This window comes from Triturus cristatus, chromosome 3_2 (genome assembly GCF_964204655.1).
Source record: "Triturus cristatus chromosome 3_2, aTriCri1.1, whole genome shotgun sequence".
Lineage (NCBI taxonomy): Eukaryota > Metazoa > Chordata > Amphibia > Caudata > Salamandridae > Triturus > Triturus cristatus.
The window spans coordinates 69,304,878-69,324,071 of record NC_140584.1 but is presented as its reverse complement, the minus strand read 5'-3'; the positions used below and the strand labels follow the sequence as shown (position 1 = coordinate 69,324,071).

The window sequence follows — 19,194 nt, the reverse complement described above, 5'->3', positions numbered from 1 at the left end:
CTGTATTGAATAGCAGGGGGTTCCTTTCCATTTAAAAAAATGTCCACACGTTTTGAAACCTGCTTTCCTGGGGGGCAACCCTAATGCACCAGGAGACGAAGTCTTGAAAAAACTCCTAGACAAAAGTCAAAAAAAGGTCATTCAAAAAATTACAAGAGGTTAGGCTTCTCTAGATTGGCGCTGACAGGCGAAGAAAAAAAACTGACATTAGACCTCTGGAGTGGCACCTATATATGGTCTGCGCACGCCACTTCGGACGCTGATGACGTCATGCAGAGCCAAATAACGTCAGTTGCTGGCACGCAGAGGTACTGCTCATCAAAAGTTTCCGGATCCAGTCTGAGGCCTGTGGATTGTTCTAAGGTAAGGAATCGCACCTAGAAGTCTTTATCAGATAAGATACTCACCATTAAGGAAAAGGCTGAGTTTGACGAGAATGATGTCACCCTCATTCATGCACACAACTGGGTTTGGGATGTGCGGGATGAACTTTGGTTCAGAGAAAGGAAGTGCATTCTTCTCACTGCGCCATTTTCGGGGTGACAGCTGCAACCATGGCTCACCTGCGGAATGAGAATACACTGTTAAAAGCATATCCTAGTATCTGATTAGGTTCATGCGATTCTGAGTGAAAGTCCTACACAGCCACCTCAGTCAGCCGGGTCCCCACATAGACTCCCACTGAGATTAGCTAGACATACATTACAGACCCCCCAGCCACAAACAGAACACTCCGACACATATTGACTTCAGACACTGAAAGCATTTCACCAGCGCCAAAGGGCGTCCCATCGCCTGAACCGGGCTACTCCAGATATTCAAGTTTGGTGCAGTTGGACGCTGTTGCTAAGGAGGCAATAAGAACTATTTACAGGGCGTGCAGGGCTTCCAAGGGTCAAACGTCTGCAATGACAGGCTCGCAAAATGTTCTTCCAGGAATGTGCCAAAGGGCCGAAGACATTCCGTTCAAAGAGGACAGCGCTGGGTGTCACTGACTGTTATGCAGCGCAATCACCACCACGTAACCCCATACATTCTGAAGCCACGGGGGCTGTGGCATACAGTAGGCAAACAGCTCGGTGCAGTCTCTGACATGGATAAATAGGGAGGCATGAAGGATCAGTGAGACAGCGACATCGTGTGGCAATTCAGTGTACTTCGCACTGCTCGGAGGCTACCCTTGGCGAGATGCACTCTAGCCTCTCTAAGAGGGGAGATGTGAGGTGGGAGAAATATATGTTAATAGCCTCTCACCAAGGTTATGCCACTGGTCGTCTACATTATGGTTCAGCTAGTGCACCTTAAAGAAACCCCTTGAAAAGGAGGAAACGAGAGGATTAAAGTATCCTGAAGGTACTTTCCAATAGAAACATTTCACCATAATTATAGTGGTAGAGAAAGTGAGATCTCAGTCGTTTTAACCTCGACAGCACCATAATTGGCGTGACCTACCACTCCGCCACGCTATAATAAATCAGTGATCTTTATGCCCAGTATGAAAAAAAAATAGTTTTTAAAAACGTTTCCAAAAGATTGCCAACTTTCCTGAAATCAAATTGAAATAGGAATGGAATTTTACAAGGTGGGTACAATAACCGAGAAAGACCTAACTACTACTTGCACGATCAAAGAGACCATAACAAATATGTGGCGGAAGCAATCTTTGAAACTTTCCATTGACATGTTTGGTAACATTAATAAAATGCTTTGAATAGTATGTACCTTTCTCCTGGAAGCGTCTAAAGAATTCGATGAAGTCACTGATATGTGATCTGATCTGTAAAGGTTAAAAAGTAACCTACCCGAATGATTCTATTTAAGCTGCAGTTTTCACAAGGTTCTGGCATGGAGCCATAGGTAACTAAACCATACACAAGTCAGGGCCACATGCATCAAACAATTTTGCGTTCGCAAACGGTGCAAATCGGTTATTTCGGCCGTTTGCGAATGCAAAATAGCCTTTCAGGATGTATAAAAGGCTTTGTAGTCGCAATGTTAGGTAATTGTAAAAATAGCGATTACCTAAAATTGCAACTACAAATAGGGTATCTCAGTTTGTGATTTTCTTAGCACATGTACGAAGCATTTTCTAAATGCAAACTGTGCATTACCAATTAGGCAATCGCAAATTAGCTAATGCCCTTTCGCACCTATCGGCCTTTAGTCCCATAGGAACAAATGGAGTAGTATTACCTAAAAGCGAGTACCTATTTAGTAAACCTCTATTTGGTAATTTTAAGGAATCGCTAAATCTTTTGCAATTCCTTCCATACATAGCATTTTGCGATCATGAAATAGCTGGGTTCAGCAGACCACCTTGCCTGTGATTACTTATAAATAAAGCATTTATTTTCTAATGCAACTCTTTTTCCTTAAAAGAAAACTAAATGCGTTGTAAATAAATTGTGAAAATAGTGCGTTTAACTTTTTAAGTGTAGGCATTGGTCCATGGGGCGTCTGCCTACTCTTCAAAAATGTTTTTGACAACATCCACAAAGGGGAAGGGTCCCTAGGAGGCCCCTTCCCGTTTGTGAATGGCTTACATTCTTTTTGGAGGTGGTGAAAGATTGTTTTGTGACCGGAATTCGGTCGCAAATCAGAAATACATATCAATGCGAACGGGTATTTAAAAGGCACATCTTAAACAAGTCGCCTTCAGTGAATAATTTGTAAACAAACTAAGTGCCAGGGACCTCGTCAGGGGGCCACTGAAGCTTGAGCCACCCATTGCCCCTTCCAGCGCTGCCAAAGACAGTACCAATATAACGACTAACACACTCCTACGAATGTGACAATTCAAGCTATTCCAGGCCCCCAAAGCTATAAGAATGGCTTGGGGGGCAGGTATTAGCCATTTTTTATGTATACTGAATTAATAAACAACTGTTGCTGTCCTCACCTCTATATTAGATAGACAGTGCCACCATGTAGCAGACTGTCATAAGTGCCGGTGTTGACAATCAATGTACTGGTGCCGAGCACTGGAAACCACCGGCTCAAATTAAGCACTGGTCCCTTCAAATACAATTCAGACTTAGGTCACAAGCAAACTTCGCTGAACAATCTATTCAACCTTAATTGTCCCACACCTTGTTTTTAACTATGTCTGATTGGCTTCTAATAAAATTTACTCTTTGACACAATCGTGACATTTTTAATACTCACTTTTTCACTATTTCACTGAACAAGAACTACAAGCTCCGCAGTAATTCTGGCGTTGAAGCACACCAGGGTGGCATTCTGCCTCTCCTGGTGGGGCCCGATGATGAAGCATGTCACCAACTAGGTTGGTGAGTGAGGGCTTTATTAAGAACCTAGTCGGGTTCTCCTGTTGTGCTCTACTTTAACTATATTAAAAGGCACACTCTTCTGTTGTTACGATTAGGTCACAAATCCACTGAATTACTATGTGTGGATTGTACATATAAAAAAGCCTTTTTGCAATTCTGTAAATCTGACCTTTTGCCACCAAAAAAAGGCTAAATACATCTGATGGACCTAGATCTTTATCCTGTACAAATCCAAAAATTCTTTACTTTTTCTGCCAAAACAGGTGGCAGTCATAGGTTGGTAAGCCAGACAGAAGGGTATCAGGGATTATTTATGCCAGGTATCAGGATATCAGTTGTACACTCATTTAATCTCAAATAATTATAGTTCATCCAATGAAAAACTGCTATGAAGTCACCTGTCAGGTCCTTCTGAATTTCCAAGGGCAGTCTCTTAAGTCTTAGCTGAGCATCAGCAGAATAAAAAATGTGTCCGAATGCTGAATTCTATAACAATGTTAGTTTAGTGTTGCATATAAACAGAACCAGAGAAAAAAACCAGAAAGAACCAGAGAACGAGCAGACCTTTCAAGAACACCACATAGAGAAGTGATTGATTGGATCAGCAAAATGGTAGCATCTAAGGAAATTTTCTATTCTGTGAAAAAAATCTCAACCATCCTAAGGCTGTTCCTGTAATTTCTACCTCCTTGTGTCCCTTAATCAAGATTGTATGATCAATATACCAAAAGCAGGAGAACGATCAAGCAGAATGAGGCTGGTAGAACAACCAAGGCCTTGATCTAGTCTTAAGTTGTTAACAAACATAAGTACATCTTCAGTTCCAAGTTCTACTCTATAGGAAATTGTGTTTTTGATTGAGGGGGGTGAAGACTCTTCTCAAGTAACAACTGCAATCCTATTCAGGGTGAACCACCAAAAGTCACTACGCTAACCTGCATTTAACTCTCTGGAAGATTGACAGAAAAGCAGTCAGGCTAAACTTAGAGGCAATGCGTAAAGTGTGTATGCAGCACTCAAACAGTACTATAGTGAAAACACAACATAAGATAAATATCTAACTAATTTAGAAAAATAGAGTATATTTTAATGAATAAAATAATACCAGAACAGCAAAGATTCAATCAGTAGAACCAGAGATATGCAATTTCAAACTTTTAGGTAAATGTAACACTTAAAAACACGAAGCGCCACTCGATCATCTTGTCGTGCTAGACCAGGAGAAAATCACATGATCAGGCTGACTTGAAGGAGCGCAGGACAGGTATGGGGACCGGGTTTGTCCTCCTGATAAAGTTACCTTCTCAAAGTCCTGTGTGAAGAGTCGAGATTGTGCAGAAGAATGCTGCAAGGAGCAAGGAGTGCGGCATGGATGGTTGTCACTGTACAGTGAAGAGCAGGTCAGGTGTTGCGGACATTCATCACTGGAGCTTCGCATTGGCTGTCACCTCAAGCAGTCATTGTTGTAGCATGAAGTGCAAATCTCACGTTGTCGGTAGCCACTAGTGGTCACTGTAGGGTAAATAATCGGGTCACCAGAGTTTTGTGTTGGCAGTCATCGACGCAGCAGCTGAGTCTCAGCATGAAGAAGCCCGTTTTCAGTCACAAGGAGCCAAAAACGTAGCACTTATCCCTTTCTTAAAGAGGAGTGCACTCTGATGCCAGCCAAGGGTCGAGGACCTGAGGATGCACATTTTGAGGATCGGGGACTCACACTAGCAAAGGCCAGAAGAGCTCAGCCTGATCCTGTAGCAGGTCCAGTTACATTAGATCAGCTGAGCAGTTGCAGGGAAGCCTATGGAGCTTATTTTGTCTCTGTAGCTCAGAATAGGAGGCAGTCAGCTAGCCCTTGGAGGCACTCTGGTGGTCCTAGGTTCAAGGTTCAGGCCCAGGCTTCCTTCCTCGGCCAACAGGGCAGTCCTTCCAGCAGCAGGACAGTCCTCCTGAGTGTTCCACATGTCCAGAAGCGATCTGAAGGGTGGTTCAAGAGGTCCAATATTTATACCTGGTGCCAGCCTCTGAAGTTGGGGGGCTCCCTACACTAATCCCTCGTGTCGTTCTGAAAAGTTCCTCTCTCCTTTGTCAAGGATCCAGGTAGTTTGGGTGTCAAAAGCTGATGTCAAGTTCCTTTGTGTGTGTGCTTGAGGCAGCTTTTTGAAATGTAAGTGGGGTAGGGAACAGCTCCCCCCAAACATCCTGTCAGGATGACCCATTCTGCCAACACTTTGTCTCCCTTTTTCTCCCTTTGCTGGAGAAATACACAAAAACCAACTGCTGACCATTCACAGGTAGCAGGCACCAAATGATCAGGACAAGAAAATGCTAACTTTCTAAAAGTGGCATTTTCAGAATTGTAACTTAAAATACAACTTTGCTGTTAAAAAAGGTTTTAAATTGTAATTTGAGTGTAAACATCATTTTACTATCTGCTCTTAAACTTAAGTTATCACTTATTAGGTGTAATAATGTAACCCAATGTTATTCTATAAGAGAGCTGGGCCTTGCAATAATGATAAATGACTTTAGGAGCTTTTCACTACCAAGACATGCTAGGCTTAAGCACCCATGTCCTACAATGATACAATGGACCCTGCCCTATGAGACTTTAGGGCCCACCTTAAAGGTGACTTATATGTATTAAAAAATAGTGGTTACATCTGGCAAAAGGTTAATTTTGAAAGGGGTCAAAGTGGCTGTTTTAAATTGCACTACATGTGCAGTGGTAGCCATGAGTTCTAAAAGGCTACTTTGGAGGGTGGTCCAATGAGCGCTGCAGGATCACTAGTTGAATTTCATTCACAAGCCCTGAGTGCATTGAGAAGCATCTGCTAGGGACTTACAAGTAAATTAAATGTGCCAGTTAGTTGTAGACCAATTGTATCACGTTTTAGGAAGAGAGGACAAGAAATGCAGCACTGGTTAGTAGTGGCAAGTACACAGAGTCCTAAAGCCAACAAAAACAAGTTTAGCAAAACGGGTGAAGGAAAGGCAAAATGATGGGGGACTATCACACAAGAGTGTCAGATCTAATAAGTACTAAATCCAATTTGACTGTCATCCAAGAAATGTTAGTCTTCTAAATATTCTGCAAGCCACTGTGCCACATCTTTGTAACTGATAGTTATCAAGAAATTGGTCTGTAGTTAGTAACTTTCACTGGATCATCACTGCTTTTTTTTAAAAGCGTGTTGGTCACAAATTTAATCCAACTCAACACTAAACCACAACTAACTGCAGAATTTAAAATGGTGGCAATTGCAGGATGATGGCTAGGAAGATGGCTTAAAGAGTCTTCATGGGACAAATATCATATGGTGAGCCTGATTTCCATGCACTTAGAAGGCTAAGTCTACTTCCTTCAGTAGAGAGAGACTGTTTAGAAACATCTTCTCTTCTAAAGTAGTAGTAGTGAAAGTAGAAGTTTCATCAATATCGTTGCAGAATTTGATTTTCATACAATCATAGATTTTCTCTATCTTCTTTAAAAAGTGAGAGGCCAGCTGGCCACAGAAGTCTTGTGTATTAGGAATCTCAATGAAGTCCGAGGATGCATAATACAAAAACAAACTGCAGTAAGCATAACCTAATAAATAACCATATATTTTCGATAAATAAATAAAATACAGGCTTAGACTTTGCCGGTTTGTGCACAGTAGTCACAACTGCTATCAAGTGTAACCTTTAAATATGTAATTTGCTACATAATGCGTTGAGAGACTTTCTATAGTGCTTCATGTTGGATTCGCAGTTCACAAACGATCTCATATTTGTGGTCTGTGGATGAAGGATATTCAGTAGACAGCAAAAGATTTATAGATGGGAAGGCATACATGTATCTTACATAGTGTAAATTCCTAGGGCAACACGAGCTTGATACAACACTTAATTATAACATTTCTGTTATATGGAGGGACGAGGACAAAAATGTGTATATAACAGAAAGTACAAAATTAGTTCTTTGTTGAAAATGTAACAATAAATATACGTACAAAACAAATCCAAAACAATCCACAAACACACCACATCCATGTCATCATTTATACTAAACAGTCATAATATGTATATCATGGGCAAAGTAAGCCCCTGAAACAGATAACATGAAATCCACTAAGTTCATATTCAAAAATATATTGCCATTATAATAATTATTGATTTAAACATTTTTTACAAGTAAGCCATGGATTCAGGCTTTTAATTCCTAAATTGGTGTCTGTGTCACTGAGTGGCTGTAACTCCGGATACATGTATCTTAGCAACTAGTCATTCTTTTGCATGGCATTGCATTCTATTATTTGTAGCATAGTGTGCCGTCATAAAACTAGGCACCCATGATCAAATCAGGTTTAGCCATGCCCATAAGGGAGAAATCCAACCCAGACTACTAGGTTACCTCGTTTACGAACTGAAACACAAGTAACTTCGGGTGTTTTTCTGCTTTTGGAGGAATAAATGGTTAGGTGCAACTCTGCTTCCAATGCTACAGGAAGCCTTGGTCTATGTCTGGGGAGACATTTCAATTGGGAAGGAGTAATGGTTGGGCATTCCTGAATCAGTCTTAACATGTTTTGGCTCATCTCTGTATTCACAGAAGGCAACCAACCAAAGGCAAAACAATTTTGTCAGTACACCAATAGGAGAAGTCCAGGCAGAAGGCTAGACCAATGACCTCCTCTATTTCACTATGGGGAGTCTGCTAGCCATCGGGGAGGTAGATGCCACTACCTTTGCTGTCCTGGAGGTGTACACACCTCATATATAGAGATCGCTAAGGTATCAGTGAAGATCATTTTCGAGAAAGTGCTCCCACAAACATCACTCGAGAACTATATCAAACCACTTTTTCTTGAAAGAGAAGTATAGATTACAGCAGTCCAACGATAGTGAGTGTCTTAGAGGTACATGAATAAGCACAATGCAAGTTACAGGTTTGAGAGTAGTTCAATGACCTTGGGCTTTTCACAGTTCAGGTTCTGCTGTACTGGAAGGGACAAATTACATAACTGATCAATGACAGCATCATTATAAAAGTTCAGCACCCTATTATGGATTTTACGACATCGGGGTGCTTCAGACGCCTTCCTCCATGGACTAAGTACTACCACTTATTACGTTCTGTTCATATTAAAACAATGATGTACTTTAAAAATGTCCATTTACAAATTTAGTTAAGTGTAGACCAGTACTTAGAAGGCCATCCCCTTAGTCCCAACGAACATACAAACATGGTAACCTCTCTCCTCCTTACCTGATATCAATGCTTCAAGCACCTGTGTGCTAGAGAGAATGATTCCAAATACCCCATTAGGGCTAAAGAGAACCAGGTGCACCTGTTCACTACTCCACAAGTGATCCTCTGGTCCCAGAATATTCAAAATTTCCTAAAACCATAAGAGAAGTAAGGACAATCTTGAAATACTTAATACTTTTGCTTAAATAAAAAGAAGAAATATCATGTACATTACTAAACATTTATTTATTTATTTATTTTTAATGTATTTATTTTCATTTTGGATTACATACATAGCATTGTACAAAGCCATGTACAATCAGTTACATGCTCCTCAAACCCAAGCAAGGTAGTCTAGTAACAGTTCATCATATATTATCAGATCAAGAGACTATTCCCCCACACACTCCCTGGAAGACACACAAAAGTGCTCACATTTTCCTGGTAATCTCATCTATGTTGGCATTACATCACTATTGGTGCCCGATTCCCTGTTTGACTGTTGTGCCGCCATTTGCAGTGTTCCTGGCTGTTTGTGTTGAGCCCTACCACGTGCCTGTCAGCGAGGCTTTGAGACCATTCACCTCGGCGCCCCCTCTCTTCCGCCGACGCGCTCCTTACTGCGTGGCCGCTGTGTGGAGAAACGGGGGAAAGAAACTACATTACCCAGCCTCCCCGGCCCCCAACATCCCGGAAGCTGCGCCAGGAGGCGCTCTAAAACTTGAATCACTCCCGGTGGAGCGGGTGTGCCGCCATTTGCAGTGTTCCTGGCTGTTTGTGTTGAGCCCTACCTCGTGCCTGTCAGCGAGGCGCTGAGACCATTCACCTCGGCGCCCCCTCTCTCCCGCCGCCGCGCTCCTTACTGCGTGGCCGCTGTGTGGAGAAACGGGGGAAAGAAACTACACTACCCAGCCTCCCTGGCCCCCAACATCCCGGAAGCTGCGCCAGGAGGCGCTCTAAAACTTGAATCACTCCCGGTGGAGCGGGTGTGCCACCATTTGCAGTGTTCCTGGCTGTTTGTGTTGAGCCCTACCTCGTGCCTGTCAGCGAGGCGCTGAGACCATTCACCTCGGCGCCCCCTCTCTCCCGCCGCCGCGCTCCTTACTGCGTGGCCGCTGTGTGGAGAAACGGGGGAAAGAAACTACATTACCCAGCCTCCCTGGCCCCCAACATCCCGGAAGCTGCGCCAGGAGGCGCTCTAAAACTTGAATCACTCCCGGTGGAGCGGGTGTGCCGCCATTTGCAGTGTTCCTGGCTGTTTGTGTTGAGCCCTACCTCGTGCCTGTCAGCGAGGCGCTGAGACCATTCACCTCGGCGCCCCCTCTCTCCCGCCGCCGCGCTCCTTACTGCGTGGCCGCTGTGTGGAGAAACGGGGGAAAGAAACTACACTACCCAGCCTCCCTGGCCCCCAACATCCCGGAAGCTGCACCAGGAGGCGCTCTAAAACTTGAATCACTCCCGGTGGAGCGGGTGTGCCGCCATTTGCAGTGTTCCTGGCTGTTTGTGTTGAGCCCTACCTCGTGCCTGTCAGCGAGGCGCTGAGACCATTCACCTCAGCGCCCCCTCTCTCCCGCCGCCGCGCTCCTTACTGCGTGGCCGCTGTGTGGAGAAACGGGGGAAAGAAACTACACTACCCAGCCTCCCTGGCCCCCAACATCCCGGAAGCTGCGCCAGGAGGCGCTCTAAAACTTGAATCACTCCCGGTGGAGCGGGTGTGCCGCCATTTGCAGTGTTCCTGGCTGTTTGTGTTGAGCCCTACCTCGTGCCTGTCAGCGAGGCGCTGAGACCATTCACCTCGGCGCCCCCTCTCTCCCGCCGCCGCGCTCCTTACTGCGTGACCGCTGTGTGGAGAAACGGGGGAAAGAAACTACATTACCCAGCCTCCCCGGCCCCCAACATCCCGGAAGCTGCGCCAGGAGGCGCTTTAAAACTTGAATCACTCCCCGCGTCGCGGTCTCGCGCGCGGGCTCCGCCGGGCTAAGCCCGGGCAAAGGGCGGGCCCTCTGTGGCCCTCAGGGGACCAAAGGAGACGGGACGGGCCACCCCCCTGTAACGAGGCCCCCAGTGTGGACCGAGACTCTGAGGTGATTGTGGTAACCCTGTGATAGGTCACAAGAGGTTAAGTGAAGGACCGTACACTTGTTTAAAGGGGTGCTAAAATCATCTATTCGTCTAGTGTGATAGCTATTTCTCTGGTGTCTCCGTATAAAATGTCTAATTTAAGAAAGACCCCGGTAGCAACAAGATCAATCACCAGAAATACAAATGTATCTTCTACACCACTACCAACACTTACGGCAATAGATGTAATGTTACAAAAAACCATAGGTGTAGTTGCTGACGCCATTCATAACACGGAAAGGCGTCTCTCATTAACACCAAATTTGTGCTTTCCAAATCTTGATTTACACACAACTGCCAATAATATAACTCTGGAGTCCTCTTCAGATACTGAGGATTCACTTTTAGCACATTCCTTTACCGGGCTACCTACCACTAAAAGTTGCTTAAATAACACACTCTCAAACTCACCTATGCCATTGACTGGTACAGTAGGAAGCCCCGTACCAGTCATTAGTAGCGGAGAAAACCTATGCTCATCTCACCCAGGTATCTTACCATCAAATTCCCCTGGGGAAGCACTTCTAGATAGCTCTCCCTTAACTAACAGTATATTTGTAGACATCTCATCCCCCCCAAAAAAGCTGAAACGGCGCTACGGTAAAAAAACCAAGTCAATTGTGCGGAAAACTTATAGACCGCTAGGAAATCATAAGCCCTCAGCAAAAGATGTCTGGCAAAATTTTAGATTGGCCAAATTATCTAAAAATACTCCTAATATAAGTCTAAATTCTTCTAAACAAGATGTATTACACCCTAAGGAAAAACAACATGAGAATATTAAAACCCAAATAGACCAGTCAAGTCAAACCGCGAGGATGGGTATATTAGAGGAACTACAACTAACGGATTTGGAGCAGCTACTTTGTTCCCTTCTCCAACCCATAAGAGATAAATTATGTAGTTTTGAACAACTTTTCGTGAAGCCTGAGAAATTTCTGAGTAAGGACTTCATCAGCATGCCTAAATCTTTGACAACATCCACACAGATCGACAACGTAGAAATCTGCGATCCTAACCCGTCACCTCCCCTTTCCTTGGGTGAAATAGGCCACAATGAACCAAATTTACACCCAAGTGAAAACAACGGAATAATAGTGGCGCCGACTATATCTACCACTCTAGTCGACCCATTAGTGGATAGCGAAGACAGTGAATGGGCTACGGAAGGTTTACCTCCTGCCCTACCTGCTGTCTTGGCTGGACCTGAAAGGCCCATATCAATAGAAAACCCAGCTACTATCACTCGACCAGCGCAACCTTTCACGATGCGACAACAAAATAAATTACCCATCCATATTAATCTCCCTCCAGAATCTCACCCATATACCATAGTAATGATAGGCGTCCCACAACTTGATAAGGGCAAGGTTGAGAGATACGGGGATTTGAAAAATAAAGTTAGCCACTGGCTTACTGCACATAGACCGATCCCTCGCCATATCAGTGGTAAAATTACTATTGTTAGGAGGGTTGATTGGGTGGGTCAAAGATATAAATCTACCGAGGGTGATTGTATCGTTGTCACTTTTATGGATACCCGTGCAGTAAAGCACATCACCAGTTGGAGGGTAGGCTCGATCAATAGCCTGATCCGCACCATGGACCTAAGTTATTTCTATCCCCCAAGTGCTCACAGCTCTAATAAACTACTTTCTAATTCCAACAGAGAACAGGAGTCAAATCATGGTAACCGTAACTTATATCATAATGTTGTAACTCCAATGAGTTATGCTCCTTATACTACAAGAAATTATAAGCAGTTTACGACCAATGCATCAGGGGAGCTTGGACAGAGTGATTATTTAACACCTTATTATGAAAATTGGGAGGTCCCATACGGTATGTATTATCACCGTAATCACTCCCAAAATAAACATCTTGACATCGGTTACAACGTACCTATTTCAAACAGATTTGATGTTTTCACGAGCAGAATGACATGGTGGGGGTTGATTGACAGAATGAGATAACAGTCATACCTAGATATACCGACTATAAGCTTAATACTTCTATCCATGATAAAATCAGGTTATTACAAGCAGAAACCCTTCCCTCTTTAACTGCTGAACCAGTCATTAACAGCTATGTTGAGCCAGACATAGTCCTTCCAAGAGACAGCTCTGCATTAGCTGAATATGAGCACAATAGTATACCACATCATTTGACTGATACTTTTAACCTACATTTTGTAGAATCAAATTCTTCCACCATGGAAAATCCGGGAGTTATACATGTTGACCAATTAAATTGCTCAGTAGAATTTTCTCCTATTGATGTTCCCCCTGGCCTTGAGTCATATGATGCTCACAACGTGTCTTTAGTCTCCTGGAACGTAGCAGGATTGGCTGATAAAATAAGTGATCCTGCTTGGTTGGCATTTGTTAAAAAATATACCATCATATGTCTCCAAGAGACATGGTTGGAAGATAATAGCGCTTATATTGAAGGATATCAAAGTTTTATTAGTCCAGCAATTCCCTCAGCCAGTGGTAGGGCAAAGGGGGGTTTGGCTATTTTTATAAACTTGGCTCTTTCCTGCCGTATATGTAACCGACAGCACGCAAACAGAAATGTCCAAATACTTGGTTTAAAGAGAGGTAAACGTGATCTGACTTTGATTAACTTTTATAATGCTACATCCAGTCAAGGGGATTGTAATATATTGTCCTTGAAAGAAATGTTGGCAGATGGCGCAGGTGTAATGTCATGTAATTTATTAATAGCAGGAGATTTTAATGTGCACCCTTGGGGTAATCCTCGAGATACTCCTATGGGGTCTCTGGGATGTAACAATGTGAACGGTTTTCATTTTAACCACACTAGGTGTGGACTTCTCCTAAATGATTTGCTAAATGAAAACAATTTGTTCGTAGCTATGTCTTTGGTACCGGAGGACAAGGTTTATGATGTACCAACATTTAAAGGTTCTGCCTACGGGTCTTTTATAGACCATATATTCTTATCCGCAGACCTTATCACCCAGGCTTCTAGTTTCACTATTTACTCGAATATTTATAGTGATCATAACCCTTTAACTATCAAACTGGGTGGAGGAGTCTTTGAAATGCGCAGGTATTGTGAAGATCGGGGAACCTTAAAATGTATTAATGGAAAACGTTGTTTGAAATGGAATCTAGTAAATCATGAAAATTTGTATAATGAAATCAATAAGTTATGTGTCCAGGAACTTGCGGCTTGTGCATCAACATCTATTTCTCCTGAACAAACCATAGCCACGTTTGAGGTTGTGGTGTCCACCGTAGGTTCTATGCTGCTAGTTCCAGCGAAGGGACAAACTAGAAATAACCCTAAATGGTTTGACCACTCCTGCTCCAAGGCAAGCAAAGACTTAAGAAAAGCATTGAAAATTAAACCTAGAGATTCAGGCCTAATTAAAAATCTTCGTGCGACTTATAAAAAAGCACTTGTTAGACGTAAAAAGGAAATTAAGGCCCTTACCTGGGAATCTCTGCTTGACCCCTCTACTCTGGGTAACAGCAGTAAATTCTGGGAAATTATTAACAAACCTCTTTTTGACAATCCCAGTGATACTGCCCTAGGAACTAATATCCCAGAGGAGGACTGGATTAATCATTTTAGTGCAATTTTTAAAAGTAATAAGCAACAAGCGGAACATGATTTTTTAACTATAAGGGGGAACCCTCTGTGTTTTCTGGTCAACGAGGTAGAAAAGGCCATTCACGGGCTAACTGGAAATAAGGCACCAGGCCCGGATGGCCTACCTCCGGATCTTTTTAAATCTTGCACTTCACTTTGGGCCCCCGTACTTACTAATGTAATAAATGCTGCTACGATTTCGGGCTGTCCGAAGACATGGGGGCACTCGACTATAGTTCCCGTGTTTAAAAAGGGTGACCGTAGCAATCCATCATGCTACAGACCAATTTCACTGATAAATTCGGTAGCAAAGGTAGTGGGGGGTGTAATCCTGACTAGACTAACAACATGGGCCCACGAGAACAAAATTCTATCTCCAATACAATATGGATTCAGACCTGGACACTCAACAGTAACCCAATGTCTGAATCTATATTTGATTACAGGTAAATACACTTTGGCCCGGAAGGGAACTATTCATATGGCTTTCATGGACCTATCGTCCGCTTTTGATTGTGTGGACAGGGGTAAACTATGGGACATCATGTTAAAGATGGGTGTTGAACAAAACCTAATCCATTTATTGGCTGATTTGCATTCTGACACAAGAGCAAACGTTCGCTACACCCAAGATTTGAAAGTGACTGGGGACATAAGAATTAATCGGGGTGTTAGACAAGGTTGCATTTTGGCCCCATTCCTCTTCAACCTGTATATCAACGAGTTAGAGGACTACTTGCTGAGAACAGGTACGGATTGTCCCTATGTAGGTCGAAGAGGAGTCCCGGTTCTGCTTTATGCAGATGATGCTGTCCTGATTTCAAGGACAGCAAATGGTCTCCAGACACTTCTAAATTCATTCTATCTTTTTATGGAGCCTCGAGGCCTTAGTATTAATAACTCCAAGTCCTTCGTCATCAAAATTGGCCATGGTTCACGAAAACCAAACTCTTTTACTATAAACGGGGAAAAAATCCCAACATCTAAAACTTTCTCATATCTTGGCGTCCTTTTAGATGACCAATTATCCTGGGGCCCAGCAGTCGTTAAAAAAAAGGACGAAATGACTCGTGTTAACGCAGCCATACTTGGATTTGCGAGAAAAATGGGCAATAGCCCGGTGGCAGCCCTGCTTAAATTATACCAAGCAAAGAGCATCGCCGTTGCTTGCTATGGTAGCGAGCTCTTGGGCAACAGTCAGACGCGAGATCTAGAGATTACAGAAAATAATTTCTTAAAGAAGATTCTAAGGTTGCCAAGGGGCACTGGAAACTTCTCGGTCCACGAGGAGTTAGGTGTGCCCTTTCTTAGCGACAGACTAGCTGCAAATCCCATACTTTGTTGGTTGAACTCTTGGTTGAATAATGACATACCCCTTACCCACGACATATTAAGAGAAGCCTTAACTTGGGATGGTAGACTCAAGGTCCCATGGTTGAAATACATAAAAGACTGCCTCACCGAACTTGGACGGCCAGCCCTGTTTTTAACCCCATCCACTATAACCAAAGTTGATGTCACATTCGTGAAAAAAGCATTCTCTACAACTAGGCACTTTGCCCGGGAGGAGGGCGAGTTTGTGAAAGGCAGTGTCAGGAAACACGCCTTACTTAAAACATGTTCACATTTGGAACCATATCTTTCATGGCCTATATCTGGCTATGATCGTTTTTTGTTGACTAGGTTCCGCTTTGACCTGTTCCACCTCCTATTGGCAGTACCAAGAGGGTCCCATCGTGGACAGGTGCTGCCTGCTTGCGGCTGCGGCGGAAAGTCTCCGCAAGATTTGGCGCACTTTTTATTTTTCTGTTCTTATTACTCGGTACCTCGAAGGCTATATCTAAAGCCCTGTTTAAAGAAATTAACATTTACACAGATTAAACCAGCACTTTACTTCCTTCAACTTTTGAACAGCGACTGCACTTTATATGTAAGCAGCTTTCTAAAACTAGCTATCACTTTTAGGAAAAGTATGGAGGGATAACTATGCTGCTATTATTGTTCTATTCCTTAATGATTTTTAACTTTGTACAAATTATTTATATTCTTAACCTGTTTATCCTGCTTGTTGCCTTTACTCATATTGTTCACATAGTTTGCCTATCATACAAAAGTATTGGACAGTTCTTTTTAAACTTTTTATGCAACTTATTTGTGTAATGTTTGCTCATGTATTGTGCTTTTATGATTGTTAAACTTTACAATCGAATAAAGTTATTTGAACTGAACTGAACTGAATTGACTGTTGTGGTAGCAGCTCACCGTATATCTCTGACTTTGTGTTACACTATACCAGGTCCTTCACCCAGTCTTCACTTTTAGATTCCCTGTCCCTGCCACAGCACATTGCCACTCACCACTTCATCAGTAGCTGTGCCAGTGCTTTGAACCTTCTATGGTTTTTAGAAATATTCAGTACCCATCCCAGCAATGCTAGCAATGGTGTTGGGACCAGGTTGTCCCCTATCATAATGTTTCGTTTGTCAAAGATTTCACCCCAGTATTTATTTATAGCTGGACACTCCCATGCTTAATGGAGAAACTCTAGTGTGTTAACCTTTGACACCATGTGTCAGTTGTGAGTCCCTGGCTCTGCATGCTCAGCAGGGCATCATATACCCTATATAAGAATGTAAAATCAACTACTTGTTGTCTACCACCTGCTGACATAATTTGTACTTGGAAGCAACAGTACGTCCATATGCCGTCTGCTAGGCTTTGTCCTAAGTCCTTGGCCCAGTTGTGTCTTACCCTTGCTCGACTTTCAGTTCTAGGTATCTCCTGTATTACTTTGGCATTGATCAATGATATCAATCTAGTGGGGTACCTTTGAGTGCATGAGTGACAGCAACTTCCTGTGCTTTGGATCTGCAGGGTGTCTCCGATATCACTCTAGTACTAAGTGGTATAGTCAATGATATAGGTATATGTCTGATGCGGTCTTTGAACTTATTTCCTGAAAATCCTGTAATGTGAGAAAGACACTATCCATGAACAGGTTTCCCATAGTCTGGAGTTGTCTATTAATCAAACACTTTCTACCAGCTGCCTCGCATGTCACCAGGAGGAGAGGACTATCTAATGGTGTATCATCGGGGAGTATGCCTCCTCCACTCCTATTAGTGTCGCCAGTCTCAACCACGCCCATACTGTACACTCCACAGTACTTATTTCTATAGTGAGTCTAGTTGGTGGCTTCATAAGCCCTGTGTTTAGAGGTATTGGATCTGCTAACCCCTTTTCCATCTCACAGTGTGGTGCTTGTCATATGTCAAGTATCCAATGGTGTCCATATTGTTCTTGGATAATTAAATAATAGATTTCAAAGAATGGTGCAGCAAAACCCCCCCCAGAGGCTTATATCAAAGTTGCATAGTCTTCCAGTTAACCCCGGCCGTCTACCCAGTCCAAGCTAGTTTCACCATTAATAAGTTCAATGTGTGGAAGAACTGATGATTAAGTTGGAGCGGCAAACTCTGAAAAAGATAGATCAGCTGTGGGATGAATATCATTTTAATTATGCCTTTCCTCCCATCCATAGATACTGGTAGTTTGTTCAATTTATCTATGTTTGCAGTCAGTTTATATATACATACAACATAGTTGGCATGGTGTAGTGTATCTACATCTCGATGGCATTGTATGCCCGGATATCTAGTAGGTTCTTCAATCTAAATTAACAGGCATTCTAGCATCACAGCCTTAGCGGACATGGTCAACAGGACCATTATTGACTTGTCCCAGGTGATTGTTAGCCTTGGCCACCTCCTATTTGTATTATTTCCCATATGATTTGGTTCAGGGTATCTTTTGTGTTCTTGACCAATAGTAGGATATCATTTGCATAGAGTGACAAGAGTATTCTACGCCTGCTGAACCTAATGCCTCCATCGCTATGATATTCTTGCAGAATACTTGATAGGGGCTCTATCGTTAATGCAAACATTATCAGGGTAGTGGACAGAGATTGCTTCTGATAGTGCACTATTAACTTTTATCCTAGCTAACAGCTGGTTATATAGTACCCTGACCAATTTTACTAGTCTCGTCCTAATCTAATCCTTTCCAGCATGGTGAAAAGGAAGGGGCATTTAAATGGAATTAAAGGCCTTTGGCTTCATATAAGAACACTTTTGCTGCCCTATTGTCTGTTTTTTTTTGGTGTGTGATGGCGAACAGGGTTCTCAGGTTGTCTGCTGTTGACCTACCAGGGATAAACCCCGATTGGTCTGTGTGAGAAGTTGGCCTGGCATATGCTGGTAACTAGTTATAGTGGCCACCTTGCACCACTCCAATTCGACTCTTATGGTAGATAGGTTTAAGATAACCTTTTAAAGAAAGCTATCCTAGTGGTAGCTGTGGAGAGCAGCCTTCAGGCTAAGTCTCAGAGGAATGTAAAGCAGCTTGTTTTACCTTATAATCTCTTGAATTACCAAATGAAAGGACACCACACAGGTATATATCAAATATATATGTATTTATTACTAGACACACTCTACTAATCTCTTTATGAGATTAGAAGTCAGGAACACATTCAAATATCAACGTTTCACGATAAGTTAAGCACAAACATGGCTGGGGCCCTAGGGGCGTACCAGACCATATACTAAAAAAGAGGTTTAGGAAAGTCGACTTGCAGAATGACAAGGCCTAGGGCCTGTAGAACCGCTGGGGCCTCACTACTGCAGTGAAAGCAGGTAAGTAACCCACGGGAGACGCATGCAGTGTGTGAACACAGCTGCGGGTTCCCTATTGATTATAATAGAGCAAGTTGCGGTTTGATTTTTAAAGTTTTAGGGTACTTCAAGGAAGTCTACAAGCAAGCCACTTACAAGGTAAGTAATTCGAGGGCCAACACACACTAGGGCACCGGAGTGCACGAGTTACCTCACCCAGGGAAGCTGGTGTCTTTTGGTGTCGGGTCGCGTCGCTGTT

The 19,194-nt window shown here is 43.0% G+C and overlaps 1 protein-coding gene across 1 annotated transcript in view; it reads right to left on the bottom strand.

Moving 5' to 3' along the window:
* The window catches only part of LOC146856812 (uncharacterized), a 1,211,343-nt gene that overhangs the window by 519,733 nt on the left and 672,416 nt on the right, over positions 1-19,194 (bottom strand). Inside the window, exons 17-18 of the mRNA XM_085646995.1 lie at positions 8,536-8,668; positions 408-563 (exon numbers count right to left, since the gene is read on the bottom strand). Of these exons, the coding sequence (XP_085503121.1) occupies positions 408-563; positions 8,536-8,668 (289 nt within the window). The remainder of the gene's footprint in view (positions 1-407; positions 564-8,535; positions 8,669-19,194) is intronic.